Source organism: Dipteris shenzhenensis, chromosome 19 (assembly GCF_047967505.1).
Source record: "Dipteris shenzhenensis isolate YYH24624 ecotype China chromosome 19, Dip_SZ_1.0, whole genome shotgun sequence".
NCBI lineage: Eukaryota > Viridiplantae > Streptophyta > Polypodiopsida > Gleicheniales > Dipteridaceae > Dipteris > Dipteris shenzhenensis.
Genome location: NC_141614.1, coordinates 30829531 through 30857369, shown reverse-complemented (window position 1 = coordinate 30857369; position 27839 = coordinate 30829531). Strand labels below are relative to the sequence as shown.

General features: G+C 39.3%; 1 protein-coding gene across 2 annotated transcripts; it reads left to right on the top strand.

Moving 5' to 3' along the window:
- The first annotated feature begins 22399 nt into the window (after positions 1–22399).
- On the top strand, positions 22400–26268 carry LOC147890340 (cycloartenol-C-24-methyltransferase-like). 2 transcript variants are annotated; one of them, XM_087390464.1, is made up of 13 exons: positions 22400–22638; positions 23020–23086; positions 23336–23409; positions 23590–23674; positions 23809–23864; positions 24061–24115; positions 24323–24370; positions 24739–24822; positions 24996–25112; positions 25214–25297; positions 25541–25666; positions 25803–25900; positions 26027–26268. In XM_087390464.1, the coding sequence occupies exons 1-13, from the start codon at positions 22544–22546 to the stop codon at positions 26079–26081; spliced, it is 1044 nt and encodes a 347-aa protein (XP_087246590.1). In that variant the 5' UTR covers positions 22400–22543; the 3' UTR covers positions 26082–26268. The 2 variants fall into 2 exon arrangements, with proteins under 2 accessions (XP_087246590.1, XP_087246589.1); XM_087390463.1 differs by having other exon boundaries at positions 25199–25297.
- Positions 26269–27839: the final 1571 nt, after the last annotated feature.

Genomic DNA, 27839 nt, shown 5'->3' with positions numbered 1-27839 from the left:
GAAACTAATTACATGGGAGGGAGCCTTCAAGAGAGCTTTGTGCTGATATAAATTTCATTAAAATTGGACCACCGAGGAGAAAGTTATAAGCCAAATACCGACAAGGGGTCTAATTGCTATATTCACTGCCATCTGCCCATGCAGATTTCACGTAACCAAATTACTCCCTCAAGGCTCCACAATTATCAAAGATCCAATACCCCTAGAATTTTCCTAAAAGAGAGCAAGAAGCTTGCATGATGGCTGAGGAAATGGATGGACCATGTGTGCACAGTGAGCGGCCGAACAAGAACTACTTTAGAGACTTGAATAGAGAGAGACAAGAACATAGGAATGGAGACTCAAGGAAATGATAAGAAGTTACTTTCATTGCCATGAGAGTAAGACTCCACTCAAATACACTCAAAATACTACAAACACAAGGGAGAAGAAGAGGTTTTATACATACAAGAGGGAGCGGAAGCTCCAAGACTACTCATAAAGAGAGAATAAACTAGAGAGAGATGGACTCAAGAGTCTACATAAGAGAATATCTACAAGAGGGAGAGAAGGCTCATGGAAGAGGCTTGAGGAGACTATAAATACAGTAACATGAGGCCTATTGGTGGAAGATATGATGAACAAGGGAGAGGAGGGCTCCTTTTATAGAGATTTTATCACCCTCCTTCACCCATTTAAAATTACTGCCTGTAGATTCCTTTTCCTATCAATCACATAAGCCCGTATGTCAGCATCCATGTCCTTTTTGGCTACTCTTGCCATGTGTCCCACCAAAAGATGCTCAAGACTCTTAAAATATTGAGAAAGTCAAGAGTCTCCCCACATGGAGCCCACAGGGACCCTCTCTTTTCCATATGTCCACATCCTCCTTATTCCACATAGGAATTCTAGAAGTCCTCTTGACTCCACACTCCTCCACATGTCCTCTACACACTTGGCATGTGGCCTTTCTTATATTATTGGAACACATGGACATGAGCCCACCTCTTTATATGACTCACTCTTCCTATTTTCTAAAAACCCCATACTATCCCATACACAAATAAGTCTCACCCCATACCAAGGTATTTATAATTCATACCTATGGTATTTACAATGATCCATTCCACTCATCCTCTCAATCCCATACAATATCTTAGAAAATAAAAATAAGTGAGAGTCACTAGGCTATCACTTGATACTCAAACTCTTATCAAGTATAGAAGAAAAAAATACCAATGCCAAATAAAAAATATCAATTTTTGGCATCAAAGTGTACCCACGAGATACTTTTTGGGAATGTGGACCACCTAAAGTTTGTAAAGAGAGTTAAATTTTTGAGAGTGGGGGGGGCCTCCAAGTGGGAGAGGGAGGTGCACTTTTGGGGACCACCAAGGGCCTAGAGAGATGTACTTTTTTGTCCCCATATGGGGTGATGGGACCCTTTGTAGGCCTTATTAGTTCTTAATCCATTTTCCTAATCCACTCCTTATGAGGCCCTTTTGGAGTCCAAAATTCCCCTAATGAGCAATCATCGCAATTGCAAAGGTAGAAGGAAATTTAGGAGTAGCAAGTGAAATAGTAGAGAGGTTGAGATAGCTAGAGAGAGAGTGAGAGAGCAAAAAGAGCCACAAATTGGTTTTAATTGGGGACATACAATTAACAAAGAGGAGCCAGAAGGAAGGTAAGTAGACCCATCGAGAGTAGAGAGCAGGACAGGAAGATGAATGGTGGATCTTCCTAGTCAGGTTAAGCCATCTCTAAGGCAAGAGTACATCCTTAGTCAAGTTTGTCCATATAAAAGGAATGTCCTTAGTCCAGCCTATCGAGTGAACTAAGAGGGTTCAAACCAATCCGAGGTGGCTTCTTGTAAGTGGTTTATGATTAATGGAAGTTGGTCTCTCTTTGTGTGTAACAATAGTGTTTTCATGCAAGCTGGTCAACCCTGTCATCATACAGTTTCCCCAACCTCAATCACCCCAGTTCCCCATGTTCAACTACGTAGTTATCATTGAGTTTGTTTGAGGACCTTGCACACTAACCTAAGGACTAAAAGAGAGGGCACCTTTGTGTTAATTCCCACTTGGGCACTGAGCATCAAGCCCTTGAGTACTTCTTACTCGAAACCCTAGCACATTGCAACTCGTATTACAACCCTTATTGTTGCAAGCAACCCTGAGCAAACTAGAGCATCAATAGTTACACAAGAACCTCCAAAAAAGAGACTGTAAGACAAGAACCTTCCAGGAAAAGAATGGAATCTACTTTGGAAGCTACACAAGAACCTTCCTGAGTGAGAAATATGACAAAACATGTGTGCCTCAGGATCTATGGAGCACTCTAAGGTGGATGGAACCTGTGTGGAAACATGATGAAGAGAGTGCTCATGACATGTATCTCAAGTCAATTAGGTTCCAAGATAGATTAGCTTGGACTCATAAAGAGAATCTTGAGATAGTGCAAAGTGCTTGATTGAATTACTTCAAATGAACCTCCCTTTTATAGGTGAGGGTACTTACATCCATTTGCTTGCTCGCATGTGGGATATCTCCTCCATGCCATGTGGCAGCTTACCCTTTGCTCATACCTTTGCTCTACATGTGCTCATGGCACCACATCTCTCAACACCTCCCCTTGGTGCCATGATCCTTTGGCTACTGCAAGGTGGTCAGATGTGAGTTACATTCCATCACCTCCCCTTAGTGCTTGCATTGCTACTTAAGGTGGTCAAGTGTGGCTTTTACATGTCAATACCTCCCCTGGGTGCTTTCATAGCTACTCTCAGGTGGTCAGGTTTGATTTACAAAATATAGGCAAGGTTGGCAAGGTTTTTGCTTTTCAATACATTCCATTGATGTCACCTTTTGGCTCATGGCTTGATGACGACTCGTTTGCTTCTTTGCTTGACGTAGTTGGTTGCATGATGCTTTGTTCTTCCATGTGCCTTGATGCTTTATGTGTGGATGCCATGCTTTCTGCTATGGTCATCTCATGCACTTGTGCTTTTGGCATGCTTATGACAATTATGTGTGCATTCATGCTTTGATTTTCCATTTGTTGCAAAGGTCTTACCATGAGCTTTATTTTGCTTCAATGGCAGTGTCTAATTGCATACAATGATTATGATCTGACAGGCGCATAGAGCTTGAAAAGACAATCACTTTTCCTTTTTGGAGCATGTCCAAATTCTTCTTGGATTGAAAGTTACGCTTTGTTGAAGCTTTTGTGAAGAAGAGGGGGCCTTGATAATGTGGCACAGGGATTCACATGCAGAATTGAAACTGTGCTTACAAAGGGACGGTGCTTGGGTGGCACTGTAGTGACCAATTACCCCAGTTTAGTTAACCACAGTTGCTTAGACTGTATCAAGGTTTAACTGACCTGAACAGTTAACTTAACCACAGTTAACATTACTACCTTATCTTGCCACGTGGCCCTTTGTAGACTAGTGGCTTATCTGCCACGTGTCTTCGTCTTTGGCTGCCACGTGTCCTAAGGTCCAACCTTATGAAGAAAGATAGAAAAAAGAAGGAAAGCTTTGAAGCGAGGCGTCAATGCGCTGCGGATCAGATTCGTCAATGTGTTGTGAATTCATCGATCCTTTTGCTGGAGACATCTCCATTGGCTATGGATTGTCGTTGGCAGAAGGTCTTCGGTCGCCTATGATGCAGTCTTGAGCCCGTGCACTCTCTGAAGGAAGGCTTGCTGATGAAGAAGGAGCATTGTGGGAGCTTGAGAGTTGTCGATGCTGCTAGGCATATACCAAGGCATTGAAGCTGAGTGCCATGCCTAGAAGATCCGTAGAGTTTTGTAGGCGCTCCTACTGGTCGTGATGGGAGCTACAGTTCATAGGATAGCCAGACGTGGGTGAGGCTTTTGGAGCGGGCGTCGATTGCTGTAGAGTCGCTTGGAAGTCGTTAGAGTGCTGGCTTTATAGGTTGTTATGGCTGTGAGTTGTCTAGACTAGCTACAACAACAGCGTTGGAAGCGGCTGGCTATGGTGAGTGGTCATCTTCTATAGATGCTCGAGCCTTCGCCTTCATTGTGGAAACTTGAACAGCCGGTTCGTTGGTGCAGTTGGCTCTAAGCATTACAGTTTAGGCGAGAGCCGCGTTTGGTCAAGCCATTCATCCACTGGAAGGAGATGGTCTCGAGGAAGTTCATTAGGCCGTTGAGGATAGGCGGCTGCTGGCAGGCTGATAAACATTCGGTGTTGGAGGTCGCTGCAGATCATATAAGTTGGAGTCTGCGTGTTGTTGAAGATTTGGCTGCCTTTGGCTGAGTCGTGTCGTAAAGAAACTCTTAGTACTAGCTTGCCAAAGCTGTTTCAAATGTTTTCAGCATAGATATTGCAACATATCCTATCCGAAACTCTTGCCGGAAGCAATCTCTACAGGAGGAACCTAGTAGCTTGTGATATGCCACTCAGAGCTTTAAGCTCTCTCTCTCTCTCTCTCTCTCTCTCTCTCTCTCTCTCCGCATAAAGAGTGGACTCACAAGAGCTCTCTCTTTTTCACAATGGAACTCTCACAAAACAATTGAACGGAAATCTTCAACTCTCATGGACGGAATTCTTTCAATCTAAAAAACTAAAAACTAACCTAGGAGAAAACATGTGCTCCTAAGGCATGCCTACAACTAATCTAGGAGACTAGACCTAAGCTCTGATACCATGACAAAACATGTGTGCCTCAGGATCTATGGAGCACTCTAAGGTGGATGGAACCTGTGTGGAAACATGATGAAGAGAGTGCTCATGACATGTATCTCAAGTCAATTAGGTTCCAAGATAGATTAGCTTGGACTCATAAAGAGAATCTTGAGATAGTGCAAAGTGCTTGATTGAATTACTTCAAATGAACCTCCCTTTTATAGGTGAGGGTACTTACATCCATTTGCTTGCTCACATGTGGGATATCTCCTCCATGCCATGTGGCAGCTTACCCTTTGCTCATACCTTTGCTCTACATGTGCTCATGGCACCACATCTCTCAACAAAATATGGCATCAAGCTTCATGCAGCTACACAGGTCATACCAACCATGCGAGACACAGTGGAATTCACAAAAGAACCTTCCAACAATGAGAATGATGGATTCTTTTCACTGGAAACTTTCTTCGAAGCATCTTGGGCTCAACAAAAGCAAAATATGTCTAAGACACTACGGTCCTACTCCCATTTTCTCCAAAGAACATACATCACTTTATTATAGTGAAACAATAGAAGTTTAAACAGGCTAGAGGATGTAATTGACAAAGGCACTAGGAAGATGGGATTAGCATGAAGGACTACTGCAAGCTCAAGGATCTTATGATGGCAATGTGGATCCCTAAGCATAATCAAGACATCAACCCACCTTCTTGTGCTTGTACTATGGTCAACTTCACCCCTCTATACACACAAAAATCAAAGGAGTGACCTAATAGGTTGGAGTCTACAATATCAACCACCAAGGACACACCATTAGTAGCTACACAAGAATCTACTCCTAAAAAGGGAGTAGTAATGCAAGAACCTATTGCAAGGTCCACAAAGAGCACGGAAGTGATCGTTCAAGGCCTTCATCATCTTTCCCACAAGGAAATACAAAACGACTCCTTCAGTGTGACATTCAGTCCAACTTCATTAGTATTACACCCACAAGAACCTAGATCCACAAGTACCTTTTGCGACAAAAGACACAGGAGCCCTTCACAACACATTGCTACCATGGAAGAAGCTCCTCACCAAAAAAGTTCTGGGGCCCATTAGAGACACCTCAACCCCTGGCATCCCAAGGCACTCCACCACATAAGGGGTAATCAGTGGTCCTACACCAACATCTCTACAGGAGCAGTTTGATTGCAGGGTGAATTTGGTCCATGTCTGAGGATCTGCATAGTGCTTGATTTATGAGTTATTTGTCCATTCGTAAATTTTTAATGCCAATGTTGGTTATTAAAGATAACTCCCTCTAATTATTTCTAGGATGAGAGGGAGTAGGTCTTGCTCTATATTTCTTGATTAACTCCCATTTTGCATGACTTTAATCAAAGGGGATCTTGATGAGTTTCTTGTGATACCTATCTAGCTTATAAGAGTCCTTAAGCCCAAACAGAGAGACATGGGAGACGGCCAATGTTAGAGCCTCACTAGCTCCAAGCACTAGCCTTATTTGCTACCTCATCTACAATAGCTAGATTAAGGGGAACCTTTTCCAATTTATGGGTAGGCTTGGATTAACAGAACCAACAAACATGCTAAACCCATTTGCTAGGGAGTATGGGGTGCCAGTGGAACGTCATGTGTCAGCCCGGCCACCATGAATGTCAGAAGCAATATTTAGGGAAGAAAGTCCCATCATACCTAGTACCAATGAACTACCTCCATATCCATCCTTTGATGAAAGCCAGTCAAATAGGGGTGTTTGTCCCTATGCTCCCCGAAGAATTTCAAATGCCAGAATAAAGTTGACAAAGGGTGATACAAAAGGTCCACAACCCCCTACATATGAAGTCCCTTCATTTCCTACTTGGCCATAAAACATGGGAGGTATGCCATACCCAACAACGACTCCTTATAGGCCTATGCCTAGGGTGAACATGCCACTCCCCAGAGGACCTTCAAGCCAACCTGTTAGGCCCAATCAACCTCAACTCACAATGCAAATGCCTAGTGGGTCAAGATCCTGAGATCCTACATTTGTACAACAAAATACATGGAACCCTCCATCACCACTAATGTACAAAGCAACATCACCCTGCTCTGCCTACTCCATGAATGGTACTTAGCAATGAGGAAATGAGGATCCTAGTGAAAGCGCTAGGAAAGTGGGCCACACCTCCAACATTTACGGACAGATACAAAAAATCATGTAGAAGTCAACCCGTCATGATCTCTAAGTTAATCACCAAGTTCTTAGGGTAAGGAGACCTAGTCTCCCATGGTGAGCATTTTACACAAATCTGTGAGACGCTTGGTGATCTTGGGAATCTAGACAAGGTCAATGATTTTGGCTTAAGCTGTGATGGCAAAGCTGGACAATGGTTTAGAGCACTAAGTCCGGAGCAGAAAATTAACTGGGACATGTTGTGAAAGTCCTTCATAGTGGGGTTTCCCCCCAGTGGACCCAAGTGGAGTCCATTCAACCAGCTCTTTGAGTTCAAGCAAAAAGAGATCGAGTCTCTTTGGGATTATATTGATATAATCAAACACTTGAACTCCCATTGTGAACCTCATGAGAGAATGAGAGATGCGAAAAAATTGCCATGCTTCCTCATAGGTTTGTGGGATGGTAAGCTTCATGACCATATTTTTACCATGAATCCCACTTCATTTGAGTTGTCCAATAAGGCTGTTGTGCACATAGATGACAACATGAAAGAAAAGGCACAAGGAGGGAAGAACACATCCGCCTCCTTAGAAGTCCAAGAGACATCCCCTTCTACAAAGGGTGTGAATATGGAGGAACTAATTTATTAAAGCCAGCAATTGGAGGGAGGGATGGCCAAGGAATCCCCTAGTAATCCCCACCTATTCCCAAGTCACAATAATGTGTGGTGTGGGATCTGTACTGGGAACCATTCCACTAACAAGTGGTGGAGGAACTACCTAGTTATTGGGAAAAATTATTGTGAACTAGGTGTGGAGTTGAACACCTCTATAAGGATTGCTCAATTCAGAGTCCAATAGCATGAGCTACTATAGTTAAGAAGGCAAGTCTTAATCTTCTCAGCATTGAGAGAGGCCAAGTGTCCTCTGTATCCTTAAATGTAATTACAAGGGCCCAATCCAAGGCCTTCCATAAAGAGTTTTGTAAGCAAGCAAAAAGAGATAAGGCCACAGTACATCCCATCTTAGACAGGTAATCAAAAAGTTAGAGTTAATGTGGGAAAAGGTTATGACAAGGTGATTATGTAAAATGGATCTAATGAGGACACAGCCAGCTTTTCCACCTCATTTTCTTCTACTCATACTCCTCAATTGTTAAGCAATTCAATCAACCACAAAAAGGAGGGGATGAATCATAGGAAACCTATGACCCCCAAAGGTCAGGGTGAATACCCGTACCCTATCATTGAGAGCCAACACTTATCGAGGCACAACAACTGGTACATGATTGCTAAGAAAAATTTGAGCAATGGCTCAAGGTTAGCAAGGGGCTAGAAGTCATCCATCCTAGCTACCAGACCTTCAATAGAACCCCTAAAGCCTCTCCCATACTCAAAAGAGTCAATGATAAACAATCACAAGGTTCATTGATCGAACGTTCACTCCTAAGGCATAAGATGTTTGAGGACCCTACATAGAACCAAGCAAGAGAAGAGGACAATATGTCTTTTTATGGGTTTGAAGATTCAGAATTGGTTGGCAGTGAGCCAATCACATAAATATGAGATGTAATCAAACTAGATGCATTCCTATCCACTGAGATCAAGATGCCCATTGTGACACTATGACGGGGTAATCCCACTCTATGGAGAGACCTCTTAGATTGGATGAATGGGCAAGTAGAAGCTCTTGAGTATATTGATCCCCAACATTTTCCCAAGGTAACTGTTAACAAATTGGGCTAGTACTCTGAAACTGATGACACCAACATAGTACTTCCTTTCTCCTACCATGGTAAGAGCGTGACAACAATCTTGGATGGTGGAGCTGTTTAAGCATTGTCACTAAGGAGTGCTGGGCCAAGTTGGGATAACCTAAGACGGCGGATAGCACAAACCTCATAGTCAAATTGGCTGATGGAGCAACAACCCAACCGGTAGGAGTTCTAGGGGACATCAAGATTAAGACATTCAGTCTAACTTACCAAGTGTGGTTTGTTGTACCAACCAGATGACTATGACATCATATTAGGTAGACCTTTCATGCAAACTACAGGATTGGTCCACAAGTGGAGATCAAATAGAATATATTCGTGTAAGGATGACAAAGTCATGAGGGTGGATCTCCCTACTTGGAACACTCACCCTAGGTCAGAGAATCTATTTGCAACACAGCTGAATCTGTGACACCACCAATAGGTCGACATTAGTAAATGTATTCAATGCTTATAAGGAAGAGGGAAATAGAAAGATTTTTGAAGACTCTGGGTGTGATCCTTTAGTAGATTTTGAAGACTCAATAGATTGGATACATAGACTGGCTGCAATAGATCCACCAAGTGCTAAAGGAACTCAATTTATGCACCTTGACAATGATATACCTACCTATCGATTACACCATTTTAAACCATAGGAGTTGTAATACCTAATCAAAATGAACTTGGAATTGATAATGCCATTGATACTAAGGAGATATATATTACTCCATCTCAACTTTGGGTAGAGCTGACATCAGTAGGTGTAACATGTTGACTATAGGCCATGGCAGATTGATGAGCAAGCAATAACCTCATCTCCTAGGAAACATTAAACATCACCTCCAAGGAAGCATTAAAACATCTCAGCCAGGTACTCGTTCAAGTTTGTGATTTTGAAATTCAATCCATAGGAGGTACATCAATTAAGGTTATGGGTTCTTTAATGCTGAATGTTTCCATAGACAATTACATTGTGACTTGCAAGTTTTTAGTAACTCCTTCAGGTACCTTAATACGAGCCGTAATTCTTGGTAAATGTTGGATGCGAGACACTTACAAAGGGTTGTTAGCTAATGAATCAACCCATAAAGATGTGTTGATGATTAACAATCGGCCCAACATTCAAGCATCACATCAATGTCTACTTCCATCTTTCAACCTCCACAAGAGCCTCACCAACAAAGAAAACAAAGAAGAGAGCAATCAAGAAGATGTGGGCTCTAAAGGATCTACTAGAGGCACAAGGATACTTTGACTGTGAATCATACATTTGGCTTCCACCCCATCATGTAAACAATAAGCCTCGACATTGGAGAACAAAATGATGCCATCCTCTACCTCTTATTGGCTAGTTGCACAAGAACCTGTCTCAAAAAGAGAAATAGTAACAAAAGAACCTACTCAACCCACCGGTCTACCAAAATACCTTTGAATTCACTATATCATCTTCAAGACAATAGCAATTACACAAGGATTTGTCTCCCAAAAAGAGACCGTAACACAAGAACCTACCCAGAATAGAATGGAACTACTTTGGAAGCTACACAAGAACCTTCCTTAGTGAGAAATCTAGCATCAAGCTTCGTGACATCAACACAGGTCATACCAACCACCATGCCAGAGACACTGTGGAATTCACATAAGAACCTCCCAATGAGAATGATGAATTTTTTTCACTGGCAACTTTCTTCAAAGTAGCTTGGTCTCAACAAAAGAATAAGATCTCCAAGACAATATGGTTCTACTCACATTTGCTCGAGAGAACATACATCAGTTTATTATGGCGAAACAATGGAAGTTGAACAGGCTAGAGGATGTAATTAACAAAGGCACCAGGAAGATGGGATCAGGAAGGACTACTGCAAGCTCAAGGATCTTATGATGGCAATATGGATCCCTAAGCAGGTAGCCCACCTTCTTGTGCTTGTACCATGGTCAAATTCACCCCTCTAGACACAAAAAATTAGAGGAATGACCTATCAGGTTAGAGTCTACAACACCAACAACCAAGGATATATTGGTAGTAGCTACACAAGAACCTGCTCCTAAAACGTGAGTAGTAACACAAGAACCTATTGCAAGATCCACAAAGGGCACAAAAATTATCTTTCAAGGCCTTAATTAGCTTTCCCACAAGGAAATACAAAGCCACTCCTTTAGTACAACATTGTTATGTTAGCCATAATCACGGAAGCCTAAGGCTTGATTATGGTGAGGTGAGAAACCAGAGGGCTCGACAGCATTGGCAAAGTAGGACGTAGAGGGCTTGGGTCTACTAGGGTCACACCTAGGCCTAGGAAATAAATGAGAATGTGCAAAAGAAGCCCAAGATAGGGCTCATATGCCAAGGTCCACTGTGGGACATATGGCACCAATTGGGAAGGCCACATGGCAAGTGCTAGCCAAGGGGGAGGATACCAGAACAAGGAGCTCCATTTTGGAAGGAGATTAAAAAAAGAGATCTCACATGAAGTTGGATAAGAGAGACAAGAGCTCGAAGGGAATCCATGGCTGGGTGGTAAAATAAAAGAGCCCTCCTTCATGTAATAGGCATTCAGTCCAACTCCATAGTAGTAGACCCACAAGAACCTACTCATAAAAAATGGAGTAGATCCAAAAGAACCTGCTACAACAAAATATACCAAAGCCCTTCACAACACATTGCTACCATGGAAGAAGCTCCTCAACAACAAAGGTCTGGGGCCCGTTAGAGACACCTCAACCTCATTGATTTTTATGCTACCCATATGATTTGATCCTTGTTGTAAATGAAATGATCATATGAATAAAATGTTTAAACCATGGAACTAATAAATCATTGATCACCTTATGACCATGATGCTAACTAAATATAGATCACCTTCATATGTACATGACCATGTATACACCTCTGGGATGGAGGGAGGAAACCAAGGACCCAAACTGTATATGAGAAAAATCCATGGTCATAAGAAAATATAGAGTTTGATAAGGTCTAGCTCTAATGAAACAAAGATAAGTACAAACTTTCCAAGGCTATAGAATTTTAACACTTTAGCATGATAAATGGATTCATTCATATATTACCAATCATTGTGACTACAAACATGACCATATTTGGAGTCCAATTGACCAAGTTATGGACCAAATAAAATTGGTAGGAGGAGCCTCCCCAGAGGCCGCCATATTACAGCCTCCTGGGAGGCCCCTACTCCCATTAATTTTTTCCTTGAAATGAAAATTGCACAAGAAAAACACATACTTTGACCCATTTCTTCCACCCCTCCTTCTTCCTTGATCCTTGCAAAAACATAGCCAAACATTTTTAGAAATTGTTGTTTGTATGTAAGACAATTGATTACTCATAATATCATGGGTAGGACAACAACCGTAAAAGTAAGCAATGCATGATACTTTTTGAACATAAATCATCACACTAGAATATCAAAATTTATGAAAGTCTTCGCTCAAACCGCCGCCTCGCTTGAATGGGGGATTTCCAATTTTTGAGCAAAACCATATGAGCATTTGAGCAAATTGGATCAGAATGTAGTTTTTTTGTGTCAAAGTTTATGAAAACAATCCAAGTGTACGGACCCCTTTTGTGAATAAAGGGGTCATATTTCTTAAGAAAAGAAATGGATATCCTCATTTTTTACTAAACAAGTTTTCTAACTCTTGAAGTTCATGAAACGAGGCCATGATTATGAAACCGTTTTGTAAATGAAGAGTCCATATTATTCAATAAAAGAAGTGGTTATCCTTGTAAACTAATATACCACAACAACCAATAACCAAAAAACAAATCAAGTTGCTAGACCCCTTTTTTGATTAAAAAGGATGTATAGTCCACAAAAAAAAAAGATTACGTTTGACCTTAGCAAAATCCAGTATTCTGCATCTTTGTGAAACTAGCTTAATTTTAAGTCAAAATATTTTCCACTCATAGTTTTCTAATTATTCTATATTGACAATTTTAATATGTTTCCAACCTACATCACTACAAATGAAGATATGATTTATCACGTAAAAGACACGTTCAAAGTTTTGTGATTGTAAAATCATCCTACAAGGTGTCCCATCACAATTATCAAGTATCAAGTATAGAAATAACCAAAAGTTTCCATAAGGAGTAATGAAAAAGACTCCAAAACACTATTTTGGTGGTTCAAAATCTCCATGGTAAAAAGAATTATTATAATAGTCCTTTCAAATTTTGTTCAACATCATGAAGGTGTGCAATCTACAAAAACCAGGCCTTGAGGCATGCAAGATAATGCTGTGAAGATCTCTTTTGTACTCAAGTTAGCTTGGTGACCAAAAATATTATCTTTTCTATCCATAGAAGTAACATGTAAATAATATAGCCCAATTTTAAGTCAAATACACTCACAATATTTTCTATTTTGTTATTTGTTGTATATTCCAATACATGTTCATATTATTTAAAACAAGTTTTCAACCTATGCAAATGAAAATGAAGACATGATTTATCACATAGAAGACATGTTCAAACTTTTGTGATGTAAAATCATCCTTCAAAATGTCCTACCACAATTATCAAGTGGAGAATAATTAGCACACTATCCTTGTGGTTCAAATTACTTATGGCAAAAAAGATTTCTTATATCCAATCCAAGGTACAAAAGGAAATGTAACAAATATAGCCAAATCTTAAGTCAATATTTTACACTCATAGTTTGGTATTTTGCTACTAGTTGTGTTGAGTTCATGTTATTTCAAATAAGTTTCCAACCTACATCACTGTAAATGAAGACATGATTTATCACATAAAAGACATATTGAAAGTTTTGTGATTGCATAATCATCGTACATTCCTTGGACACAAGTTGTGTTTTTCTTTTTGGAGATGTCGATGGTGGTTTGGCAAGTTGGCAGAGTGGCAAGTTGGTGACCCAATGGTGGGAGAAGTGGGATCTTGAGAGTGCATTATGGTGTGGAATGCAAGAAATAGAAATTGAAGATACACAAATTCAAGATTGATGGGACTTATGAGAGCACCGGCATAAGACTACAAGAAGTATGATGTGGTGCTTCTAATAGGGATGAGCATCGGTGTATTTCCATTCATTAGCATTCTCAAGGAAATCCTAAAAATGTGAAGCTTGTAGATCGATAAGAAGAAATCAATGCTTGCTCACTAGAATTGCATAATCTAGGGTGAGGCTATTCTATAAGAGTGATGCTAATTTCACAACCTTTATAGGAGTAGGACTCCAACCAATTTGGCTTGGTAAATGTTTTCAATTGAAAATAGCAAGACTCTAGCCTATGCCTCTAAAATTGACATGGAGTGTATGCTTCAAAACCAAAGAAGAAGGAGTTTGTACAAATCGCACATGTACTTCTATTGGGTCATCAATCTCCTTTGAAAGGTTTAAAGGAATCATGAACAATGTAGCAAAACATTACCTAAAGGGAAACATTCTTGGTGCATATGCTTCATCAAAGTATGATTGAGCTATACAATTATGTTCAAGTGTGTATGAGGATGCTCTTTTTGTGTTGATAACCATGTTGCAAGCATTGAATGAAGTGAAAATGGAGCTGTTGTTTTGGTGATAGGAAGAAGGCTAAGGATGCAATATGTTGATGAATTGAACCTACAATTGACATGGAGAGTAAGGTTCAAAAACAAAGAAGAAGGAATGTGTAGGGACTGCACATTCCCCGCACATGTACTTCTATTGGTGGTCAGTAAAAGGATCCTTCAAATGGCTCAAAGGAATCATGAACACTGTAGCAAACTATGGCCCAAAGGGACATCTAGTAAAACATTCTTGATGAAGATTCCTTGTAAGAAAATGATTGAGCTATACAATTATGTTCAATTGTGTATGATGATGCCCATGTTGCAAGCAAGTCTGAATCAAGTAAATAATCAAGCATCTATTTTGTTGATAGGAAGAAGGGTAAGGATGCATGTCAATGAATTGCTTTGTTCTGTCTTTTCATGGCTATGACCATTGCAGTAGAAAGTGTGATGCTATAGCTAACAATTATGCATGTGGTTTGAAAAACTTGTTAATGGCTATCATTGTACTACCTTTCATATCCCATGGCTTGCCATAGTCTTCACACTATTGTCGTTAAGGATCCTAATGATACGTGTTAGCCTCCTGAGTCCCCCTTTCCAAGCACCTTATTTGAAACTATTGATAGTATCGTGGGTGTAGGCATGAGGGTACAATTTGACTATGATCATATGCAAAAGGCAAGCTTTAAGTTTTTATCCTTTCGTAAATGTGCAATGTTAGAGAGTCAAATTGCTACACAATAGTATCAAAGCACATTATTGCAAAATGGCATTGCACACTTGCATGCAAACCTCAAAGGGTTAAGTGGGCTACTAATAATAGCAACAAATTAATCTCCTCACTGTAGTTACACCAAAACATCAATAACTTGGGGGAAAAAATGTCACCTTAGCATAGTGTCTAAAATATAACATTTGGTCCCTTTTGATATAATGTATTCTAAATCACAAATAAATTATTTCAATATTCCCTTATTTTTCATGGACATGGATTCCATATAAATATAAAGGCCAACATAAGAAATAATATAGATGTTGCAAATAATTAAAGGCAAATATTTGAATTTTTATAATATTTCATCTTTTACTTTTAGGTTTTCATCATGCTAAGAAAAGTACATAAATGATCATGATTTGAGTGCAACATGGCACCATTATGTCAATTACAATGCTCACTCATATCTACAAACAAGAGCGTTATTGGCACATGCTTGTCAAGCTATATATTATGATGATGTGATTTGCAATTGTGTTAGGATTTATGTCATTACCCCTTATAATAGGAAAATGAAAGTTTCATACCATATCCACAACTACACAAGATATTTGATTTGTATTTGGTTAAGGAAAGTTGGTACCAATTGTTAATTTGGATGGTTATTTGAACAATGTGTGTGTAAGACAAATCACTATAATATACAGAAAATGGAAAAAGCCCTTCTTGTGATTTTATTAATCTATAGGATGCAATTTTTATTAATCTAGTTTTTAAAAGAATTTTTTATAGAAAATAGTACCCATTTGCATTATATTCATCATGTCCAAAATGGAAAAACACGTTCTATGCAATGTTCTACTTGATATATATGGAAATTGTGCAATGTTAGCATCTCTTTTTCATTCAATTAAGATTATGATTTCAAACTTTGGAATATTAAAACAATTATCCCAATAATAATTTTTCTTCATAGCATTTTGCAAGTCAAATAAGATTTTCCTTTTTATGTACACTATGATGTAAGAAACTTATTTTTAACTAGCTTCAATAATGGCACCAAAAAGACATTGCGTATCAAAATCTTGCTCAAGTTCTATGATGGAGAAGATAGTAAATACTAGTAACGAAAACCAGTTGCGACCCAGCCCATGTTAAAAGCATGAAAGTAGATAAAAGATCTTTGAAACATTACAAGAATGCTATCCATGAAGTGATCACGACGATTGAATTTGAAGCAAGTAAACTAGGCAAGAGAATTCAGAAGTATGAAGAGCAACTGATAGACTATAAGCACTTGACAACATATCAAAATAGTAGAATTAGATTTTGAAAGTAAATTTAAACAAAGGCTAATGTAACAAATAAAAATGATACCATTTTACTTATGATGTTTATTTGTCACTTAGGTTGAGAAATAAAAATTATGTGTCATGGGATATGCATGAGAGATATAATCTTAATATCACAAATTTTATATGTCATGAGATATATAATGTTAAATTTTTTTGTCTGCGCTCTACTTTGTTTAAAAATATATATAATATCTCATAAGTCACAGAAGGTCAACATTTTAAACATTGTATGTGCTCTATTCTTTGCATTTCACCATGCAATATAACCTGTGGCTTGCCATGGGTTACACTAATGGTTCTCATAAAGAAAGTCTTTTGATTGAGGAAATTAAAAAACACTCCATCGAGTCCACCCAAAGTGAGCATTGGGACTTATGTTACCTACAAGTTTATTGTTGACATCTTCACTCATCACATCAGTAAGCTTGCATTGGAAAAAGAGTTCCCCCTTCTATTGATCCCTCTAGAAATCACATAAATTGCAACAAGAGTAGTTCTTAGGAGAAGACAACTCGTGGAGGAGTTATATAAGATGGGCATGAATCCAAGTTATAGAAGACATTAAAGTTCTGGGGATACAGTGTTAGACAATAGTTTTGGTACCTCTTATCTAAAAGGCTAAAATTCATTCACTATATAAGTATGGCCTATGATGCATTTATAATATAGACCCTATGTCTAAATTGTAAAATGCATAAAGTTTTAAAAAATATATTCACAATATGTCAAAACACTATTCGAGCACGTTAATACAATGCACGACATTATGTGCCATGTTGCAATCTAGATTTGATATTACTTTCAATTGCCAGGCCTAACAAGGTTACCATATGTGTGCAGATGCGCGGGGCGTCGGGGGGGCACGTCGGGGGTCGGGAGCGACGCAAGTGCGTGGCGACGGGGTCGAGACCAATGTGATAACTTGGGACCCCGAGGCATCGACGTGGGTGGATGCATGCCGTGGGTCGCCTTTTATTAGATAAAAAGCTGATGTGGGCTTGCCCGGTAATGCGGTGAATCATGATAACTTGCTGAATCGCACGGCCTTTGTGCCGGCAATGCTTCATTCAAATTTTTGCCCTATCAACTGGTTCATCCAAACCTCAACCAAGATATGGTGTGGGATGGAATTTTTTTCGGCATTTTGATGTCTTAATGTGAACGAAATATTAGCATCTTTGCTTGCAACTACCAATGCACCTTTTGTGGATACAAGAATGCACATCAAAATGTTTAATTGAAAGCATATTGATAATTAACTAATGTTTTGATGATTGCTCTTTGATTGTGATTGCCCATTTACCTACCATGATATAATTAAATTTAGATAACATTGGGGAATCTCATATTGTTGTCGAAAAGTATTTCATACAATATATAAAATTAGGGCTTCTCAAAGCTAGTGAGTTTTCTTCAAGTCTTTTAGTTGAAAATGTAATATTACTTGAACTTGATTAAGGTCAATAGAAAAGTTAAGAACCTCTAATGTAGACATTACATCTCAAATATAAAATAGGGTTTTAAAGTTTATGGTGTTCTTGATGGTTGCTATAAAACATTTTGGAGTCGTGAACCAATATTGTGAATAGTTGCTTCCAACTTTCATTAGGAAGGCAGAGTAAGTAGTAAAAAGATAGGCTCACCAATGAGAGATGGAGAAGAACATTGACTATTTATTCTAAGCCTCCATGAACATTAAATGATATGAATAGTAGGTCAAGACAACTTAAAGTGAAAATCAATTGTGGAGGAGAGGCCTACCACACACTTTGAATGCTAAGTAAAACAGGAGCCTAATTGGCATAGAAAAGTATGCATACAAAACTAAGACAAGTAGGTTGCTTGATTAATTAAATATATAGCAGCTAATGGAACAATTATTATGTTCTTGATGGTTTCTATCAAACATTTCATGAGTCACGTTTTGAATAGTCCACTATGGTTTTTACTTGGTAGTTGCAAGGAAGAGCAAGTAGTATTTAAATATGAAGGTACTAATGAGTGCCTAGAGATTAAAGATGTTGACTATTTATTCTAAAAGCCCGTCACAATCATTAAATGATATGAAGGGAAATCAAAAGTTTATTGAGTAAAATATGTAAATGAGGACTTGATTGTCATATACAAATATGCATAAAACCTAAGGAAAATAGGTTGCTTGACTACGTTATAGTAAGAAATGGAATATAATTACAAAGCCATGTAGCGTTAGGGCCTTCCAACAAGAAAAGTGATGGGAACTCAATGTCATCATGACCAAAAAGTTCCACCTTTCCAATTTTAGATCCAAGACGTAAAAGGATATTAGATCAATTATTCAACACTAAAAAGCATGGTAGGTGGACAATAAGGATACACACAAAGATACACACATCACATTGGTCCAATCATATAGGATATGGCATCTTCATTTTGTCCAACTTACTTAAATTTGAAGTTGAAATTTGTGAAAAACATTCCTATAGTGTTTGGGATAACCACTTCATGCAAATTTGTGCTATGCATGACACAAGGCCTCCACAAGTAGATTGTTCCACAACAATTTAGGATTAGAAGCTACTCAATTGGATATATCCTTTTGTGTAGAATTGGGGCCTTGAAGACAAGAGAAATGATAGCAAATTGACACTCAACGTCAGCATGACAAGTTTTTATTTCCATCTTGATTTTAGATCCAATACCAGAAAGGATCATACAAATTAATCAGCACTAAATTGTTAAGTGGATAACAAAGGTTCACACATCGCATTTGACCAATTATATAGACTATGGAATCTTCATTTTAATAAGCTTACTTGAGTTTGAAGTTGAAATTTGTAAAAATGGAAGGGATGAAATTCACGCAAATGTGCCATGCATGACATAAGACCTCTGCACATAGATTGTTGCATGATAACTTAGGAAAAAGTGCAATGTGGATTCAATTCCCATCAAGTTCGGGATATACACTTGTCATATCATTTATACAAAATCTTCAATGACATAGGCCCTCCAAGAGTAGATACCTGCAATGTGTGATAATTTTCATTGTAAAAGTATTGCAAACAAAAGCCAAATAAGAAAAAGAAAAGGAAGTAAGTAGTACATTGTTCTCTTCTCCAATCTCTCAAATGCTCCAAAATATTATATGCCTGAAATAGAAATTCAAAAGTTTATCTATTAATTACTTGTGCACCATAAGATTTAATCTCTCATAAAAATAATTTATTGTCCTCAAACTGTCTCTATTTAGAGGTGAATTGCCAAAACCTTGCAGCCTTATGGCACTAGTTAAGTTTCTTGTAGGCATAGTTTTGCACATGGATGTCATTGCTTAACCTTCAATGTGGTTCTATCCCTAGCCTTTACATATGGATAGGCATTAAGGCTTACCGTCATCGTTCCACTCCCCATCTTCCTTTGAATATAACCGTATTTTTCCCTCCCTTTGAGTATTGTAAATGACTCATGAGCAATGTTGCTACTAAAAAACAAGCTATAAATTATGAAAATAATTCATAAGGCTTGCCCAAGATCCAAAATAAGGAAAAAGAAGATGAATTGGATGGGTAGCATGGAAAAGAGGGCGGAAAGCTGTAGTGTGTGTGAGAGAAAGAGAGAGGTTTCCACCAAAAAAGTGTGTGTCTGTGTGAGCGAGAGAGAGGGGGTGAGAGATAGACACAAAGTAGAGAAAAAGATGGAGAAATTTAAGGGATGAAGATAGCAATTGAAACTTGTACCAATTATAAAAAAGCTAGCGTGGAGGACATACTCTGAATTTTCCCTTTCCTAAGGGAAAATACCTTTACGAATGCCTTCCCTCCTCAGGGCAAGCCAAAAAGCCAAGCTCATATAGCAAGGTACCTTGTATATAGATGACAATCCATGATCATATAAAGAGATAATTGTGTGCTTTTGTTGTTGTTGTTGTTTTAGGAAATAAAAATTATGAGTAGCTTTTGATTTAGATAGTGATATACAGTCTTACTTTAGAGATTATTTATGTTTGTTTCTTTTTTGGTTTGATTCATATGTAGCTTACCATTGTAGTTGCCCATGTGACAATTTGTTCTAATGGGGCAAATAGATTAGTAGATCATATGCACCTAAATGTATCCTCTAAGTGTAAAAGAAGGGTGAGCCAACATGAATGGGGTTGCATGATAGCCTCTTAAGGGCTTCAAAGAAGGTTATTGAACCTATTAGGGGTCTTTGAAATAGTGGGGATATTTAGGAAGTTGAAAGATGTTCAAATGGAGTTCTTAGAGGATGTGCATTGAGTTTTTAAAATGGGGCTCCACTCTCATCTTCTCTTTAATGGCTCCCTCCTTGTTATGTTATTGTCAAACCTTTTTCACACCTCTTTGGTCGGGCTATCCTTACCCGTCTCATCCCCTTTTGTTTCATGCCTCTTGACATCTCCTTTTCCCTTATCAATAGTTAGTGTATTTTTTTCTTCTCATCAGAGCTACTTGATATCATCCCCTAAGAGATATTCTAGGATTTGCCACCCTATTATTCATGTAAGATGATCAAAGTTTGATGTGAAGTGTGAGATTCCCACGTGTTCCAATATGAGTATGCACACGTTGCACATGGATTCTCTTAGAAAGGGAGGCAAGTAGGGAGTAGTGAGATAAGACAAGAAGAAAAGGTGGTAAAAGGTGATGAGAGGGAGATGGGCCCCACAAAGTGTGGTTGGGGTGAGAATATTGAAGGGCCAAAGGCAAAAGAGGGGACTCATAATTTAGAAGCAAATATAGTCATCTCAAGTTTCTTAACATAAGTTTTCTTTTTGTTCCCCACTCATCCACTGTAGAATCAAGTACACAAGGAAAAGCGAGGGGGGGTTGGTAAGCCTAAGAAGGAGCATGTCTTGCTTGGGTCATATACTATGGGTATTTGAATGTTTAGAGTTTCCTTGACTAAGTAACCAATATGTGTGTGTGTTTGTGCGTGCATGCGCATGTGTGTGTGTGTGTGTGTGTGTGTGTGTGAGAGAGAGAGAGAGAGAGAGAGAGAGTACATTGTCTCTGTGTGTGTGTGTGTGTGTGTGTGTGTGTGTGTGTGTGAGAGAGAGAGAGAGAGAGAGAGAGAGAGAGAGAGAGAGAGAGACTACAGTGTGTGTGTGTGTGTGTGTGTGTGTGTGTGTGTCTGTGAGAGAGAGAGAGAGAGAGAGAGAGAGAGAGAGAGAGAGAGAAGGGGGGTATTCACAAACATTTGCTTGCGGGTGGGTGGATGTTGTCCTTGCCAATGAAAATTTGTGTTGTCCTTGTCATCGTTTCACAATCACTTGCCTTTTGTGCATAAAAAAATGAGCTGGAAGCACCGTCATGCTTGGGCAGGGAATGAAAGTCAAGTAGCCTCACAATTATGCCCAAAAAAAGTATGTGATAGGATCCAAGCAATCACCAAGAGCTCTAGTGAATTCAAACTCGGGGTCCCCTAGGTTGGGGTCAGACAACTTACAAATGAAACCAGCTGTGTCTGGTGATAAAGGCTTGCAACTATCCGTTGGCCCGTACGAAAGCTAGGAGGGGGGAAATGTTCCATCTTTTTGGCCTGCCCTCAGGGTAGCCTTAGCAACGCTTCAAATTTGGAAAAGCCGAAATTAGGTATTTTTGGCCTGCCCTCAGGGTAGCCTTAGCAACGCTTCAAATTTGGCAAAGCAAAAATGAGGCATTTTTAGAATTTTTGGAAGTACATTTTTGCTATTGGACAATATGTTGACTCTTCTTCATTGGACTTGAATGTAGACTTTAAATTGGTTGACTCTTTCTCTGTCTCCCCTTCTTTATCTCCTTAACTCTTCTTCTTACACACTATCTCCAACTTCTCCCTCCTCCCCCCTTTCTCTCTCTCTCTCTCCCCTTTATCTCGTGTAGTCTTTCTCCACACCATTTCCTTTTTGTTTGCTTTTTTAATCTTGGGCAGGCCATACGAATGATTAAATATCATTCACCTTGTTATCTTATGCAAAGTGGAGGGAGTGCAGGTGCATGGAACATGAGAAGAGGAGGGGATAGTTGTGCACTTCCCAAGAAGTGTAACAAATAAATACATATGTGTGAGTATGTGTGTGTGTGTGTGTGTGTGTAAAATGTGTAAAGGAGTGAGCAATACAAGTGACTCGTGAGTGGCATGTGAGTGAGGGGGTGTGTGTGTGTGAGGAGTAAATGAAGAGGGAGGGTAGGTGAATGAATGAAAAGTGTGTATTTAAGAGGATAGTTTTTCCGGTTAGCGTTAAATTGGCAGTGTATTGCATGGATGCACGCTTCCCATAATTTGTTTATACGTTACGGCATAAACCCTCCTTCAGCTTCTTCTTCATCATCGTCGTCGTCGTCTTCTTCTTCTTCTTCCCAATCGCCCATCTCCCATCCTTCCTCCTCCTCATCCATCTCTCCTCACTATGCCTCTCTCCTCCCTCTCTCGTGACGCCCATCACCTCGCTTCCAACCTCGGCGGTAGCATCTCCTCATCCCACATCAACACTGCCCTTACTTCGTCAGTATATTTATATACCTCCCCCCCCCCCCACCTGTACTTGCACTTTGCGCTTATTACATTTCTGTACAAAGCTAAATCTAGCCCCCAAGCTCAAATTAACGTGCAGATATCTAGCAAGGCTCCTATTTTACGTCGTTCTTCTGGGTACCAAGGACTGCTAGATGTATCATTGTCTTGTTCTTCTGCACATCAAGGAAAGAATTAAACGTAGACGTTTTGTGATTTCTGTAGCCGACGCCAGTCTTTCCAATATTGCAATGCATCGCATCCTTTGTACTGTAATCATCTTCCATACTTTCAGAAGTCTATTCCACGGATCGCTATTTCTCTGCTCTTGTACTATCCACTATCGTAATCTGTTTTCCATATGTCGAACAGATATGAGAAATACCACACGGCTTACGGCGGAGACGAAGAAACCAGGAAGGCCAATTATGCCGATCTGGTAAGCTGCCTCATTTATTGTACATCCTCCATAAAAAATTTTAGTAGTCGCGTATCACCATTGCAGAAGGATTGGATTGATTGACGTTAATGACGAGATTCCTACGTCTTGTAGCTTCGAAATGGGCAAGGCAGATAGATTTGGACTCCTAACAATTCAGCTTGATATAACGATGATGTGGTAATGTTCTGGAGAAAAAATTAATGGTGGAAAATTGTAATTGTGGCCTTGTTGTTTTGGTTTGTGAAGGCCAACAAATACTACGACCTTGCTACAAGTTTCTACGAATATGGATGGGGCCAATCGTTTCACTTTGCGCACAGGTGAGGAAAGGAATCAGAATTGAACGGAGACGAGCTGGACTTAGAACTTATTTAGAAGCTTACATCATGAACTGTTTTTGCATTAATTGCGTCCATCTTCTTTCTGTACTTCGCTGTCTGCCACTCCTGTGTCATGGCGCACGAATTGAAGAACCGTTTTTGGACCTGCTTCTCTTGTAGACTTAATGGTGAGTCTTTTCGAGAGAGCATCAAAAGACACGAGCATCATCTCGCTCTCCGGCTTGGATTAAAGCCAGGAATGAAGGTGATTTCGTGTTCTCGTCAGCTTTATTTTGTAAGAGGCGCTTTGTTTTTCCTGACATGTTACTGAAGTCGAGCATGCTAGCCTAGAATGAAAACATTACGGACTGACAGTTGTGACCAATCTTTTTGGCGTAGGTGCTAGACGTCGGCTGTGGTATAGGAGGACCCCTAAGAGAGATCGCTGCATTCAGGTACTGGCCGCGAATGAAAGTTATTCTGATCTCGACTACCTCGATTCTGGGTGCACGAACTTTTGATCGAGTGTAATGTGAATCTACCGTCGAAGATGTGAAAATGTAATTAGGCAAAATTGTCTCCAGTGAGCTATATAGAGTATACTACTTGGTGTCGTGTGTGCTACTAGAAAATTGGCAATGTCGTTTGCAGTGGTGCTTCGATCACAGGATTGAATAACAACGAGTACCAGATCAAGCGAGGAGCCGTAAGTTTAAATGTCGAATTCTGTCAAGAGCTGTCGGTTTAAAAAGCTGGCACTACAACGGATCTAGTGCGTCTTGAACTGGGAATCGCGTTCATATGAAATGGCAGTCTCTTTTGCGTTCGATCTTTCTGGCAACATCCCCAAGACCACATGACGTTCAGATTAAGAAAACATAATTGTAGTTTGCTCTTGAATGCGACTTTTCAGGTGCTCAATAAGCAGATTGGCCTTGACAAAAGCTGTGATTTTCTTAAGGTAAGTGAATTGTCCCTCGATAAATATAGAAAGGAAGGGACTGTTACTATCATCGACCTTTTCTTCCCCTCATCCTCTTCCTGATGTTCAGAATAAAGATTCGAAATCCTGCAAATTTATGGGAAAAATTTCCCACTCTCTGTGACATTGCGGGTTTCAGAAGTTCGTTCTGATTTTTAATAAAATAGTCTCTGGTCAACACTGGTCCCCTTCCACGATTAATAAATTAGGATTCTTTTGTATACTTCATAATATCTCCTAAGAGGGAATATAGTAGTGCCACCTTTGTTGTCTGTAAGGACGGTTACATTCTCCTTTGAAGTAAGATATCCCTTCAAGGCACAGACATCATGTGATCTGTTATCCAGGCTGACTTCATGAACATGCCACTGCCTGATAATACGTACGACGCTGTCTATACTATCGAGGCCTGCTGCCATGCACCTGATCTGGTCAGTACACAGTCAAAGATTTATTTAATCTTAACACTTAGCGACATCAACATCTCGAGACTTGAATGTCTCTTGAATGCTTTCACGTGTTCCATTAAGCAGAGACAATCAAACCAGAGAGCGATGTGTTTTTCCACCAGTAACCAGCACAAAGCTTCTGATTTCTTTGATAGGTTTCGCTACATAAGGAAATTAAACGAGTGCTAAAGCCTGGGCAACTCTTGGCTGGGTACGACTGGTGTATGGGAAAAGCATATGATCCGGAAAACCCTTTGCACAGAAGTATCAAGGTTGGTGGAAGATTAAATTGATTGAGATCAGATGATGTGTGTGTTTGATCTCTTGATTTCATAAGCTGAAGTTCTGAGCTTTATAGGAATATTTCATGCAGGCAGAGATTGAGCTTGGTAATGGTCTACCAGACGTACTAACAACGGCGCAATACCTTGGTGCTCTGAAAGCAGCAGGATTTGAGGTAAATGTTTCAAACCTTACCAAGTCTCAACATTTAACCTGAAGCCCGTTGGCTATCTTCTATAAGTCTGGGAGGTCAGGAAATTGGGACCGAAATTGTCACACGTAGAAAAAACTTTTTGAGTGTGATCGCAAGTTGAGCGTCCTTTAGATCAGATCGAAATTAAACGGTAGATACTCTATTGACGTTGATTAAGGATACGGGGACCCTGTAATGTCTAAGTTATTGTGAAACTAATAACAGGTGATAATGGAAGGGGACTTGGCAGAAACATCGCCAGTACCGTGGTATGAGCCATTAAATCCCAGAAGACTTTCTTTATCCGGTTTTCGCACAACGACAGTGGGCCGATACTTAACACGCAGCATGGTAAGCTGATCAGGTGACGAGAAAACTGCAAAGTTTGCGATCAGTTTCGATTACAGAAGAACGTCGTCTAAATTATCTCAATCCTTAGGAATAGTTCAATCCTTAGGCCTTGAATGCGTCGATGGTTTTGATGAAGGTATGGTTATTGGAATTATCTCAAATCGCGCCCAAGGGCAGTGCTCGAGTGAGCAAGCTGCTGGAGAACTCGGCAGATGCGCTTGTCGCAGGGGGAAGGTTCGTTCAATTCATTATGCAAATTCCATTGCGTTGAGGCACCATTTGTACATTTGGGTCTCGCAGTGTTGACTGCTTCAGCATGTATTTCCTGCTCTTGAGATGATTTCCGCTGTCTGTGTGCAGGTTGAACATTTTCACGCCAATGTACTTCTTTCTAGTTCGGAAACCTGAAGAGTAAGGGCAACGTATGCTCGTTTGCCTCTCTGAGGGGACGTAAGTGACGGTAGCTGTTGTCAACAATCTTACCAAAAAGAGTGTGTTATCTAAATTGTCCAAATCGTGTTCATCGATTCGATGTACAGGAGTTCATGCAACGATTAATTTGCTGTTTGTCCTCAGCATGGTATCTATAATTAAGCAGTTGAAGCGACGATTTGCTATGCTTCCTCAGCAGTCCGAGTAGTTCATGCAACAATTTGATCTGCGTCCTCAGCTTGATATCTATTAAGCAGTTTAAGCAGCAGTATGCTTTCTATGCTAACCACACTGTCTCTTCTTCTCCCTTTCTGTATTCTTTGTGCTTCTTGTAACTATATCGAACTCGTACCTACTACAATGGCCAAACCATTTTAAAGACGAGTACTAAACAAGGGTGCCACCTATAAACTATATCAATTAAAATAGTCTAATATCTAGATATGAGTTTAAGTTCATACTTCCATATGACTTATCCATGTTCTCCTTTCATATCTAGTCAACACATAATACACATGTTCTTTCCATCTCTAGTCAATACATATGCCAAATCAAAACGTTCCTCACATATTAAATCAAACTACTATCTAGGGTACAAGATAAGGGTACAAATATATGTGACCTATATATGTTCTTCTTTCCCAAATCAAAAGTTCCTCATATTAGACCCATGTTCCTCAATATACATGTTCTTTCCACTTCTAGTCAATACATATGCCAAATAAAACGTTCCTCACATATTAAATCAAACTACTACCTAGGGTATAAGACTAACTCCATATGACCTAAATATGTTCTCCTTTCCCAAATCAAAAGTTCCTCATATATTCAACCCATATTAGATCAAACTACTACTCAAAGTACAAGACAAGGTTACAAAATGTTTCAGATTAAATTAAAATACCCATGTTCATGGCACGGCACTAGTTTTGAAGTTTAGTTTCCACATGAGAATGACATCATGCAGCCTACAATTATAGAGATATCAATTATATTTCATATATGCTTAGTTTCCACATTAATTTATAATTCATCCTTATTTATTTAATTTAGTAGACATATGGCAATTATACTTAGAACTAAGAGTGCTTATAATTATGATTTAAATTTCAAAAGCTATTCTACAATAGATCACCCTTAAGAGAAAGGAAAATCTAATGTGAGATGCTCTTTATATATGCAATGGATCACCTTTAAGAGAGGAAAATCTAATGTGAGATGCTCTTTATATTTGCCTAAGGCAAAGATGTAAAGCCTTTAGAGCAAACCTTGTACATTAGAGCGAGCTTAAAAAATATAAATCTATCCATGTTTAAAAGAGTTTTTGGAGGAAAAGCTCAAAAATGTAATCAAAAGAAAAATGTTATTTTAAAAAAAAGAAAAAAAGAAAAAAGGAAAATGTTCTACATGGTAGTGGACCTTTTTCGACTTTACACCTACTTCAATTTTACATGCATCATAGAATTGGATTGTCGATGAAACTTGACTTATAGTCATAATCATTACTAGCATTTACACTTTAAATTAAAAGCAAAGTAGGTGCAAAATATGGATGGACATATAGGAAGAGAGGGGCATTCTTACCAATTGAGTGCACTATTCTAGTTAGGGGTGTAGAAAAACGAATTGCAAATATTAAAAGATGAGAGGGTGCATGCTTGACACGATTAAGTTGCATAGATATAGTACATTAAAAGGACCATATTCAATGCTAGATCTCAATGCTATATTGTATTGGGTA